At 35.7% G+C, this 13,310-nt stretch overlaps 1 protein-coding gene across 1 annotated transcript in view; it reads right to left on the reverse strand.

Annotated features, from left to right (window-relative positions):
• LOC150092820 (low-density lipoprotein receptor-related protein 4-like) overlaps window positions 1–13,310 on the reverse strand; it is a 1,164,745-nt gene that overhangs the window by 531,692 nt on the left and 619,743 nt on the right. The window contains exon 10 of the mRNA XM_090414290.1: window positions 10,849–10,965. Coding sequence (XP_090270416.1) covers window positions 10,849–10,965 — 117 coding nt within the window. The remainder of the gene's footprint in view (window positions 1–10,848; window positions 10,966–13,310) is intronic.

The following is a 13,310-nucleotide window of genomic DNA, read 5'->3' on the forward strand; positions in this document are numbered from 1 at the left end:
CTGGCTATTTAGATGCACTAAAAATGTATTCAATATGTCTGGGGCCATGTGGCCAAATAGCAAACACATCATCAACATAGCATAGTCAGAGACTAGGTTTGAGAGTGGCTGTGTCGATAGCTAATTTTTCCAGATGTTCTATGTAGAAATTGGCTAATGGGGGGGGGGGCGAACCCATAGCTGTCCCATCTAATTGTTTGTATATTTTCCCTTTCCAAGTAAAATAATTTGCCTGTACTGTGAATTTAAATAGCTGAAATATATCTGGGGGAAATTGTGAATTTAGTAAGTTAAGTGTTTCAATCATTAGTGAATAATGAGGTGATATCAAAACTCACCATTAGGTCTGAACTATTTAAGGTGTGGTTTTCTAAAATACTTTTTAGGTGGGTAGAATTTTTAACAAAAGAGGGAGAATTGTTTGTGTAAGTGGTTAGTAATTTGGCTAAATGTTTAGCTAGTTTATATGTAGGACTGTTTATACTATCTATAATAGGATGAAAGGTGTACCCTGTTTGTGTATTTTAGGAGCACCATATATTCTGGGTGTTTTAACATGCAAGGGTTTGAGTTTTTTGACAATTTCTTTTAGCCATGAAGTGACTTTGTTCAGTAACTTGCAAACCTTATTCTTTTGTGAGTTGGTGTGATCTCGATCTATGATTTGATATATTATTTTTAGTTATAATTAATTAAATAGTTATTTTCTTATCCATCTGTGTTCATATCAATACCGTTAAAGCTATTACAACATGTCTGACGAACACATAAGCCTATCCACACTGTGATATGTTTGGATTCTGCTAAGGCATTTGACAGAATAGAGCATGAGACTATTGCCTAAATTGGAGAATATGGGATTGGATTATAAACTATTAGTAAGGATAAGAGGACGGCTGACTGACAAGCATCAAAAAGTTGTGTATGTGGGATGTGAATTTCCAATATTCCAGGTAACCAGTGGTGTACCTGAAGGATCCTTGGTCCATTGTTATTCAATCTGTACATTAATAACATTCGAAAGGATTTGGTATGCGACATGCAGCTATTTGCAGATGATGCAAAGATAGGTAAAGAGTGCTGCTGATATGCAGTACTTGGGATGATTTAAATAGGCTGGAATTGTGGGCATGTGAAAATGGATATCAGTTCAATGTTAATAAAAGCAAGGACATGCAATCTGGTGTGATCAGATATACAATGTTGTATTATATTGGTGGGATTATGCAGAAGAAACTGATCAGGCTATGGATCTTGGAGTTTTAGTAGACAGGAGGTTAAAGTTCAAGGGTCATATAGCAAAAATTGTAAATACAACTTGGAGAATAATTGAAATGCTGAAAAGTACCTTAACTTGTAAAGATAAGAAAATCATTTTGCCACTTTACAAGGCCTTCATAAGACCTCACTTGGACTATTGCATGCAGGTCTGATCTCCTGGTTTCTCTGGTGATTCTAATATAGTGGAGAAAGTGCAAAGGAGAGTGTCAAAAATGATATCAGGATTGTGGAATACTGATTAAAGACAGACTGAGAATTTGCAGGTTGCAGACACTAGCTAACAGGAGAAAGAGGGATGATATGATTAACAGTTATAAATTTCTGAAAGGGTTACACAGAATTTCAGTAAATGAAATTTTTCATTTTATGGAGGTGGGGAAAGGATGTGAGGACATCCTTGAAGCTGAGAATGAATGCTGTCAAGAAGGGGTGAGGACTAGAATTTTCTTTCATAGAGTAGTCCATGATTAGAATGGATTGCCAATGGATGTTGTTTGTGCAAATAGCATGAAGGAATTCAAGAACAGGTATGACAGCTGGTGTGAATAGTATGGTCTCCCTCAATGAATTCCTGACTCCTTAGAGGTCTTCCTTAATAATAACAGTAGTGTTGAAGAGAACCTTAACTTTCAGGAATAAGGATATTATTTTTCTCTTTACAAGCTCTGGATATGGTCTTTTCCAGTCTTTGTAAAGAGGAAAATAACATCCTTATTCAGCTCACGGAATGATGATGAGCTGTCTGAGTGACAGTGCAGTGGGACTTCTTACAATGGTCATCAGATTCTATGGTGGTCTGATGATAATAATAATAATAACAATAAAAATGAGCACAGTTGCATCAATCCCTCACTATACTCACCACAATCTCAGTTAATGCATTCTAATCATCTATTATTCTCTATGAAAATTATCTACTAATCTACATAATCCTCATTCTCCCAGTCACAACCTTCTTATACAGCATCCAGAAATCCTCTTATCCTTCCCCTATCCCTCCCATTTCACAAAAAACCTCATCCACATTAATCTAGAAATAACTCCTACCAACTGATGTGTCTCAATTACATTTTCACCCATCCTCTCCTCTTCTAGCAGACTTTGAAAATTGCACTCTCCAAACCTGTTCTCATACTCAAAATTTTGGAGACCGTTACAGGAAGACTTGAATAGATTGAGTGATTGGGCACGGAAATGGGGATGTGAGTTCAATGTTGCAAAATGTAAGGTTTTAAAATTTGGAAAACAAAGATGGGATGCAGAATTTATGCTTGGTGAGAATATATTGTTGGAGGTAGAGGAAATAAGAGATCTGGGGTGATAGTGGATAAGGATCTAAAATTTAGGGGACACATCACCAAAATTGTGAAGACAACACAAAGACTTCTGGGAATGATGCAGAGGACACTGATGTGTATAAGTAGGGAGATTCTTGTTCCATTGTATAAGACTTTGATTAGGCTACACATGAACTATTGTGCCCAGATTTGGTCACTGGGTTTTCAGAAGGATGAAGAGATGTTGGAAAGGGTCCAAAGGCAACTGACTAAGGTAGTTTCTGACCTCTAGAATGTTGAGTATGAGGAAAGATTGAGAAGATGTAATTTGCAGAGTCTGGTGGACAGGAGGAAGAGGGGAGATATGATAGAGACCTACAAGTTGGTAAGGGGGTTGTTATAGGATTAATGCTGGAGAAGTTTTACAGAGAATAGTGGTAGATCAGGGGAGAACCAGAGGTCATTCCTGGAAACTGTGTAATGAGGGTGTGAGTAGGAGAGTGAGAGGCAGTTTTTTTCGTGCATAGTTGTGAATGATTGGAATGCCTTGCCTGAGAATGTGGTGTCTGCAGAGAGTTTAAATGTGTTTAAAACACAGTATGATGAGCTGTGTGTATGATAAAAGGACCTCCCAGATGAGTCTTTGACTCCATGAGGTCTTGGGGTGGTAATAATAATAATAATAATAATAAACGACCTTAGTAAATCATCCTGTCCTAGTACTCAACATTCCAGAGACCACAAATCACCTTAGTCAATCATTCTGTCCTCATACTCAACATTCCAGAGACCATAAACCATCTTAGTCAATTGTCCTATGTTCATGCTCAACATTCTAGACTAGAAACCAGCTTAATCGATCATTTTTGGACCCTTTCTGATATCTATTCATCCTTTATGAAAACCAAGCAATGAAATTTTGGCACAGTAATTCATTCATATCTGGCCTGATTAAAGCTTTAGGCAATGGAACCATAATATCCTTACTTCTACATGTCAGTGTTCTCCATATCACTGCCATAATCCTCTATGCCATCCTCACAATTTTAGCAATGTGTCTCCAAATTTTTAGTTTGCTCCACCTTCTCTAAGATATCTCTGATGATTGCACAATCTGTAGTTCATCTTTGCTTAGCAAATTGCAAGACTGAAGCAGCAATACCCACTCATATGTTCATTCACGCAGTACTCAAGTGCTGTTGCAAAGCTGCATCTGCTTTACTTCTCACAGTTCTTCCAAACTGTGCATCATCTGCAAACAAATGCATATCATCATTCAAACCTTTTACAGTGTCATTATCATACAAGTTAAAGCAATGGCCACAAAACAGACCCATTGGGACACACCACTAGTGACTTTCCTATTCTGGAATTATCACTATCGCATACACAACTTGCAGCTACCTATCAGATAACTAATCTTCAATGTAGTGCACTAACCTACTATCCAACCTCCTCCATTTGAATTTAATTACTAGTTTGTAATGAGGTAATCTATGTAATCTCTCAGAGTCCACTACAAAATCCAAATATATTACTGCATAGGCATCTTCCTTGTCCAATGTATTTATCACCTTGTTATAATAAGTAAGAAGATTGCAAAACATGATCTTCCTTTAGTAATTCAATTCTGTCCATCAAAGAGAATGACACTTTGCCAAACCAATCCTGAATCTTGGTCTACACTAACCTCTGTCTTTTTTTCTTTTTATATGCACAGATTGGCATATAATTCAAAGCCTTCGTCTTATCACTTCCTGTTGGAGGTGGAACAATTCTGCACTTTTTCCACTCCTTTGGAACTTGGCCCAATCTAAGACTCATGTTAAAAAGGTATTGTATTTTTTATTGTTTTATTATTATATTGTATTTTGTTGTTTTTTTTGTATTTTATTGTGTTTTATTATTTTTATTGTATTTTAGCTCCCAGGACTATTCCCTCAGAAATATGGTGATATATCATTAATCCTCCAGACATATTTCCCAAGGAATACAACATGCAGGCGTTCAAATCAAATGTAAACAAGTTTCTCCTTTTGCAACCCACCACCCATATATGGGTTTTGGGGATCTAAATAGCAGAGTAGGAAATGATTGTGAGACATACAAAAATATTTTGGGAAAATTTGGAGAAAAGAGCAAAGCTAATAATAATGGCAAATATCTGTTGGATTTCTGCTCAGGACATGGACTGGTTATTACTAACACCATGTTCCAACATAAAAATGTGCACAAATTCACATGGAGAGAAGAGGCTAGGAATAAGAAAAGTCTCATTGACTATGTTATTGTTTATAGTGATGTTTTCTCCCTGGTGCAGGACACCAGAGTGTACAGAGGATTTGAAATTGGAAGTGATCACCATTTAGTCTTGAGCAGGATAAAATTGAATTTCATATTGAAAAGAATAACATGTAAGAAAGTTTTAAAGCGAATAAAAGTTGAGCAGCTCTTAGATGTGAACTGCCGACTAAAATACATAAAGATTATTGAAGAAAAAATGAAAGAGTTTGAGAACAGGAATCAAACCTTGGAGATTCAGTGGCAAACTCTGAAGAAAACATTGATTGATTCTGCCAGAGAGGCATGTGGTGAGGTTGTCTGCAAGGATAAAAAAATCAGAACTCCCTGGTGGACACAGGAAGTTAAAGAGGCAGTGAAGAAAAAGAAGAAAGCATATCAAAAGTTCCTGTCAAATAAGTCAGCTTGTGCTCTTAGAGAATATAGAGACAAATGCAAGAAAGCTAAACAGCGTGTAAAACTAGCTAAAAAAAAGTCATGGGAGGACTTTGGCAAGAATATAGAAAATAAATATCAAGAAGGTGGCAAAACATTCAAGAGGTTGTTGAAGACGCTTAGGAATGGAGGAAAGAGTGCTGTAAAAGGAGTTAGAGATGATAAAGGTGACATGAAAACGGGAGAAAAAGATATCCTTGAGGTATGGAGTAATTACTTTGAAAAACTGCTAAATGAAACAAGCAGTGATGACAGCACAGTGGTAAAAAACACTGACCAGGCATGCAGTCTGGAATACATATCCATACTTGAAGTAGAAAAAGCCGTCAAAGGCTTGAAATGTGGAAAGGCAGCAGGAGTAGATGATATTCGACCAGAAATGCTGAAGTATGATGGTATAAGAGTCTTCCAGTGGCTGCACTGCATAGTTCAGAAAGCCTGGACAGAGGGACGAATTCCTCATGATTGGAGTAGAGCTCTAATAGTACCCATATATAAAAAGGGAAATAAAACTGAATGTGAGAATTACAGAGGTATTTCCCTACTGAGTGTTCCTGGCAAGATCTATGCAAGTATACTTGAGAAACGGTTGAGAAGAATTGTGGAAGGAAAGCTTGGTGAAGAACAAGCTGAATTCAGGCCAAATAGAGGCTGTCAGGATCAGATCTTCACTTTATGACAAATAGTCGAGAAAGCATGGGAATATAACAAAGATCTGTATTTAAGTTTATCGATCTGGAAAAGGCATATGACAAGGTGCCAGGAGAGAAGCTATTCAATACGCTGCAGTTATATGGTGTCAATGGGGCATTATATCAAGCAATACTTAGTCTTTATTTGAGTTGTAATTCAGCAGTTAGAATTGAAGGAAGTACAGGAAGATGGTTTAATGTTAAATCTGGTGTGAGACAAGGATGTACATTATCCCCTCTGTTATTCATTATCTATATGGATCACATTATGAAGGAAAGTGGTATTAAACATTATATCAAAATTGGAGATGTTAATGTCAGCTCTTTGTTTTATGCGGATGATGTTATACTTCTAAATAAATCCGCTACGAGTCTGCAAGATTCTCTGACTAAATTGAATAGCTGTTGTAATAGATATGGTATGAAGGTCAGCAATAAAAAGACAAAGACAATGAAAATAGGTAGAATCATTGAAAATGTCAACTGTGTTGTGAATGGAGAACCTGTGGAACAAGTAAAACATTTCAGCTACTTAGGCACGATTTTTAGTGAAGATGGTAAATTAAATATAGAAATAGACAACAGAATCAGCAAAGCTGGTATGGTGGGAAGTCAATTGAATAAATTCATATGGAATAAGAGAGAAATTAGTCGGAACACTAAATTAGCTGTATACAAGACAGTGTTCAAACCAGTTTTTACTTATGGATCTGAGAGCTGGGTCAGAAATAAAACACTTGACCAAAGACTAGAGACTGCAGATATGAGAGTCCTGAGAAAGATTATAGGCGTGAACAGATGGCATCAATGGCAATATCATATTAAAAACAAGGATATTAGGAAAGAACTTGACATTGTCAGCATCCAGGAATGCGTTAGCAGAGCTAATCTCAGGTGGTATGGTCACTTAAACAGAATGGGCGAGGAAAGATTAGCAAAACAAGTGTTCTCTGCCAGGTTGGCAGCAAAACGACCCAGAGGAAGACCAAGATATAGGTGGATTGATATGGTACAAAGTGCCTTAGACAATAGAAATATAAGATCTGATAATGTTGGAGTCTTGACAAGTAACAGACTGATTTGGAGGAAAATTGTAGATAGGAAGTTAGTAATGATGTAATTTTTTTTCATGTAGTACTATCATATCCTGTACACCCCTTGAGGGTACACGGCAGGAATTTGATGATGATGATGATGATATATGGGCCAAACATTAAAAAAAATAAATAAATAAATAAAATAAAATAAAATAAATCCTTACAGCCTTACTTACCTGCTGTTTCCTCAATTGAAGTGGTTATTTAATATCTCAACTATATCCTCTGTGGTGGTTATTATCCTTGCTACTATTTTAACCAACCAATATGGTAACCTGCATTCCAGGGAGATGGAGAACCCTAGTCTCCCTGGAATGCAAGAAGTTAAGTTTTGAAAGTTGGAAATGGACAAAAGAGAAGAGAGGAGATCTTCTTCTTCTTCCCTTCATGTATTAGGCCTGTTACAGGGGCTATCCTTAGCTCTTCTAAGCCGTACTAATCCAGAGGATAAGGTGGGTAGCCCTATGTCTCCCGGTGTGTCCCATGTCTGTAGATGTGTGTGTGTGTTCAAGGGGCCAGTTTGCCTGCTTGCGGGAGGTAAAACCCTGCAGTCCATGCCCAAGACCGGCTAACTTGGCTATGTCTGAGAAAGATCCTTAAAGGAGATGAAATATGATATATAATTTAGTAAGAGGATTTTACAGTACAGATAACATTAGATTTAGCTAACGGCAGGGCAGATGGAAACTGAGGTCACTACCTGGAAGCCAAGTAATGGTGTGGTCAGGAAGCATGTGAGGTACAAGTTCTTCTCATGGCATGTGCTCAGTGTGTTGAATGGAATTTCAGTAAATGTGTTGAAGAAAAGATATGATGGGTATGTAGATACTGAGTGATGCATAAGGGACCCTTCTTCAATGAACTCTTTAACTTTATAATAATAATAATAATAACAATAATTATTATTATTATTATTATTATTATTAACATGCAATGCTTTTCCATTTTGAAAGTGACCATGAAAGCTCTCCGAGTTGAAGTATGTGATGTAAGTAGGCAGAAATACAACAGTCTGTATAAGCATTATTATTATTACGGGTATCTCCATGGAGTCAGTAGATTCATCACAGGAGACCCAAACTATCAAAACAATATCTATCATATCTCTTCTTGAATTCATTTACAGACGAAGAACTCACAACTGAGTCAGGCAATGCATTCCACTTATTCACCACCCTCCAGGTGGAAAAAAACCCCTCGTTCTCCCACCCTTGTTAACCACACTTTTCCTTAATTTCCAGGGATGACCTCTTGTTCTTCCCTCACTACTACACAGCTGAAAAATTTCCCCTGCATCAATCTTATCAATCATCAATCTTATAAAAACCTTTTAGTAATTTAAATGTTTCTATCATATCCCCTCTTCTCTGCCTATTAACCAACCTCCGCAAACCACAAGCTCTCAATCTATCAATGTAGGGAGCATTTTTTACATCACTCACCAACTTAGTCCCTCTCCTCTGAACCCTCTCCACAACCTCCTCATCTCCAAGGAATCCAGGTGACCAGACCTGAGCACAGTAATCCAAATGTGGAAGTATCAACGTTTTATAAAGGGGAATAATAACCTCTTTATCTCTGGATATTAGTGTGTTCCTCAATAACCAAGTAATCCTATGTGCAATCTTAGACATCTTAGCAATGTGTACCCTGAACTTCATCTCCCTATCCACCAACACCCATAAATCCCTAGTCTCATCAATCTCTTGGAGTACCATTCCATAAATATAGTACACAGCTGGTAATCTTTTAACCCCAAAATGCATAACTTTACACTTTTCCACATTGAACTGACATCCATTACCTTTTGCCCATTTTGCCAACTTATTTAAATCATCCTGCAAACTCTCAACATCAGCTTGATTTTTAATTGCACTACCCAACTTTGCATCATCAGCAAACAACTGAATATCTCCCTTTAAGCCATTTCCTATATCATTTATATACAAATTAAACAACAATGGCTCAAGCACAGAGCCCTGAGGCACACCACTGGTCACCTGCCTCATCCTGGAATCTGCTCTTCCATACACCACCTTCTGATATCTCTCCCCTGGCCATTCTCATATCCATCCCCATTTGCTCCAATTTGCACAACAGTATTCCATGCGGTATCCTGTCAAACGCCTTAGCAAAATCCAGAAGTACCACTGTGTACCATTTCCTTTGTCCAACTCAGATATCATTCTATTATAGTAATATATAATAATAAATAATAATATATAATAATAAATCATATATAATAATAAATAATAATATATAATAATAAATAATAATATATAATAATAAATCATATATAATAATAAATATATCCATAACTTAAATAAAGATAGCCACAGATCATGCCATTGCTCTAAGATAAAGCACAGTTCAAAGTGATAACTCTGTTTGTCAGTGATATCAACAATTTTATTCAGACATATCGCAAAAGACATTCACAGGGATTATTATTATTATTCAGGCCTCCACGGAGTCAAGAGACTCGTTGTGGGAGGACCTTCCTAGGAAACACAAAGGAATGATCAATATCAGATAATGAAAACAATTCTCTGTGGACCAACATGTTTTGTCTAAAATATAAGTCACTGGTACAAGTTCAGATAAGAATTGTAGAATTGTTCATGTTTTGGACAGAAGATGTGTGTATACTTCACAACCTCTGTACATCTAGCTCTTATTGCTTTGCCTTGAAGCTTATAAAAGCTACAAGGCAAACAATCTAGAAAAACTACCACAACAAAATTCTTTTAGTGAGAAAGCTATTTTTCAAATAAGCAGTATAATGTATTTTATTAGTTATTTAATTTTAATTGTCCATTTCAATTGCTAACTTTTGGGAAAACAAAAAAAAAAAACACATGTGTTGGCTGAAAATGTTCCATACAATCCAAAACAAATGCAGTGTCTACCTGCCACCATCAGCTTGTTCTTCCACGTGATTACTGTTATATTCATAGTATAAATGAATGCATTAGAGAACTTTTATATTCCCACAAACAAAAACTTAACGATATAATTTTCCAATAGGGAGATTCATCACCACTGCATTTAAGATGGTTTATTGGCTGTTATTAATGGAAGTAACAAGGCCATGAAAAAGTGCATTATGTGTGTGTGTTCTCTAGCTAGTTGGTCAGTCAGTTTTCATTGTTTAAACACAAGCTGCTTGGAAAAAAAATTCTTGCTAACTCTGTACATAGTTAATTCACATTCAGCTGAAATGCCTATTTCAAAGTGTTGTGGCCAGCTATTTGATTGATCAGAAAAGAGCACAGCTGATTGAATGGTCTCTGAGAAGGTCTAACTTAATACAAATAAATGGAGTATTTCCTCTGGGATATATAAAAGATATCAGTTATAGAGAAAAAAGTTTATACTGTTGGGGTTGAATTACAGCTTCATTATGCTGTTCAGGTGTTGACTGAACTGGAATACTGTTTAGATTGTGAAGAGCTATTTAGAGAGATCACACTGAATTACACTAAATGACATTACAACTTGAAGAGTTGAAGAAATTCTACAAAATTTAAAAGAGGTACATATTCTTATGATAACCATGATTAATAAATATTAATAACAAATTCTGGAATTGTTTCTCAGACATGGGAATTAGTTATATATGTATATATCATTATAAGTCACATAGAATATAACATCTCATAACTATTTTCAAATGATATAAAACAATCTGATAAGCACATTTAACTTTTGCTCTGGATTTTAAAAATTAAAAATGAAAACAGACAGAGATCATAACATATTTACCACATCCTTCTTCATCACTATTATCAGAGCAGTCAATGTCTCCATCACATCTCCAATCCTTATTAATACAGCGTCCAGATCTACACTGGAATTCTTCTGTGCTGCAGTCTGTTATGACTTAAGTATAAACATGTTAAAAAATTTTTGAAACAAAACTTTAAACATTTAGAAACAGCCAATAATTGCAATGCCTAACAAGTTAAATTTAATAATGCTGGAGAACTTCAAATAGTTTCCAGTTAAAGTCACCTTATTCTGAACAAGTCAGAAAGAGAAATCCATAAATCCAATTTTAATAATCAACTAACATCATCCTCATTGAAACTGGCAGTGTGTGTGTGTGTGTGTGTGTGTGTGTGTGTGTGTGTGTGTGTGTGTGTGTGTGTGTGTGGTAATTCTGCTAAACTAGGTGCACTTGCTTTGAAATTACAACAATGATTAGTAAAAAAGAGCATGGAAAGTCATCATCAGTGATTTTCTGTCAATTACTTTTAAAATTAAAAGAAGTGGACAGAATTTTTATCACTGAAAATGGTTAATTTATATCACTATTTGGCTAATTTATATTTGAATCACTTTGAACAAAAAATCTTAACTCTTGACACTAAACCTTTTCAATGACAACAAAAATATAGATGATGTTTTTGCCATTTTGAATGGCACAGAATCGAACTTCCTTTCATTTCTAAATACAAATAATAATTTACATCTTCAAATCCAATTTACTTTAGAGAAAAAATCATCAGGAGGAATATCTTTTTCAGATTACATCAAATGTGACTCTTCTGGATGGCTTTTAACTTCTGTCATAAACTATCTTTTCGAGTTGCAATACTTTCTATTTCATCTGCAAACCCTCCATAGAAACAATACAGGATTATAAGATCCTTCGTATGTAGAGCAAATACAATTTGCTTCTCTGAAGTATCTCTTCAACAGGAATTGGAAACTATTAAGCAAACAGTCTTGTTAAGGAGTTTTATTATTATTATTATTATAATTGGGAAAACAAAAGTCTCTGTCACCAGCTTGGTTAACCACCTTTCTCATCCCCAAAAATCAGGTGACCAAATTTGTGGACAGTAGTCAAGATGCAGCCGAATCATAGCCTCATAAAGAGGAATAATAACTTCCATATCTTTGCTTTTTAGCATGTTTTTCAAAAGCAAAGTAATTCTTTGAGCTATTTCACCAACTTCTGCAATAAGCTCTCTGAACTTCAGCTCTCTGTTCACCATTATGTCCAAGTCCCTAACCTCAGCACTTTACTACAATCCAGTACCATTAATGTGATACAAAGTATGCAATCTTTTCAATCCAGCATGCATAACATTACATTTGCAACACTAAATTGACAATAATTATCCTTTGCCCACAATGCCAATTTATTTAAATCATCCAGCAGAATATCTACATTACCTTTATCAACTACTGCCCTCCCCAATTTTGCATCAAAAGCGCCTTCATAGCGCAACTGGAAAAAAGATGGTATGTTGCACCATTAGATTCTCATAGTGATGGGAGGAATCTTTATATAGGTTTTTTCAATTGAAGGTGAGTTAGCTGATCTCATACATAGGTATCAGGGTTTTTATCCCAGAAACTCAGGTTTTTTTCATCCCACATACAGAGTTTAAACCAGGTTTAAAATAGCTTGGTAGCTTTAACATTTATTATACCCAAGGTAAAATACTTTCTACATTTATATCTCCTCCTGAGATTTTTATTTAATAAGGTTAAAACACCTTATGGTAACTTGTTCTAGTAAAATACTTATAAGCTCTGTATTACTAAAATCTTGGTATTTCTAGCCTGGCTCCCACTGATGAGACCTCAATAAAGGTCGAAACCGGTCTGGGTAGTGGCCCCTTGCCTTTAATACAAAACATCATACATCCCCTTCTTGGAGATGTGTTTTGGCATTAAGGGTAAATATTAAGATTAGTGATCAGAGCTTGCTCCACCTTTACCACGAGTTGCCTTGGTCTTGCACTACCTGTGGGATCAGCTAGTCTTGCATCAATGGCAGGCGCAAACTTGACATTTTGTCTGTTTGCTCACTTGGGAAAAATGGAGTAAAACCAGGTTTAAAATTGCTTGGTATCTTTAACATAATTATACCCAAGTTAAAAATACTTTCTACATATAGTTGGATGTGTTACGAGATATCAGCAAAAAATAAAAAAAGATAACTTTTCATAATAATTTATTAGAGTTTTGATTTAAATTTATGGGGAATCTAAACTACATATAACATATAATCTGTAGGTAGTTTGCACTTGGGGAATTTGTACTTAAAAACATAATACTTTAGTATAGTTTATTAGTATTCTTTAAGCAGTGTTTGAATACCAAAGGCAGCCACAAATTAATTTGCCAATGGCTTATCACTGAGTCCTCCACCATTAAGAACTAAATTTTGCATAGCATATCATTGGACTTTATGGTATGTGGTGCTTGCG

Source organism: Typopeltis vanoorti, chromosome 25, assembly GCF_054136105.1.
Source record: "Typopeltis vanoorti isolate ZY-2024b chromosome 25, IOZ_Tvanoo_1.0, whole genome shotgun sequence".
In the NCBI taxonomy this organism is placed as follows: Eukaryota; Metazoa; Arthropoda; class Arachnida; order Uropygi; family Thelyphonidae; genus Typopeltis; species Typopeltis vanoorti.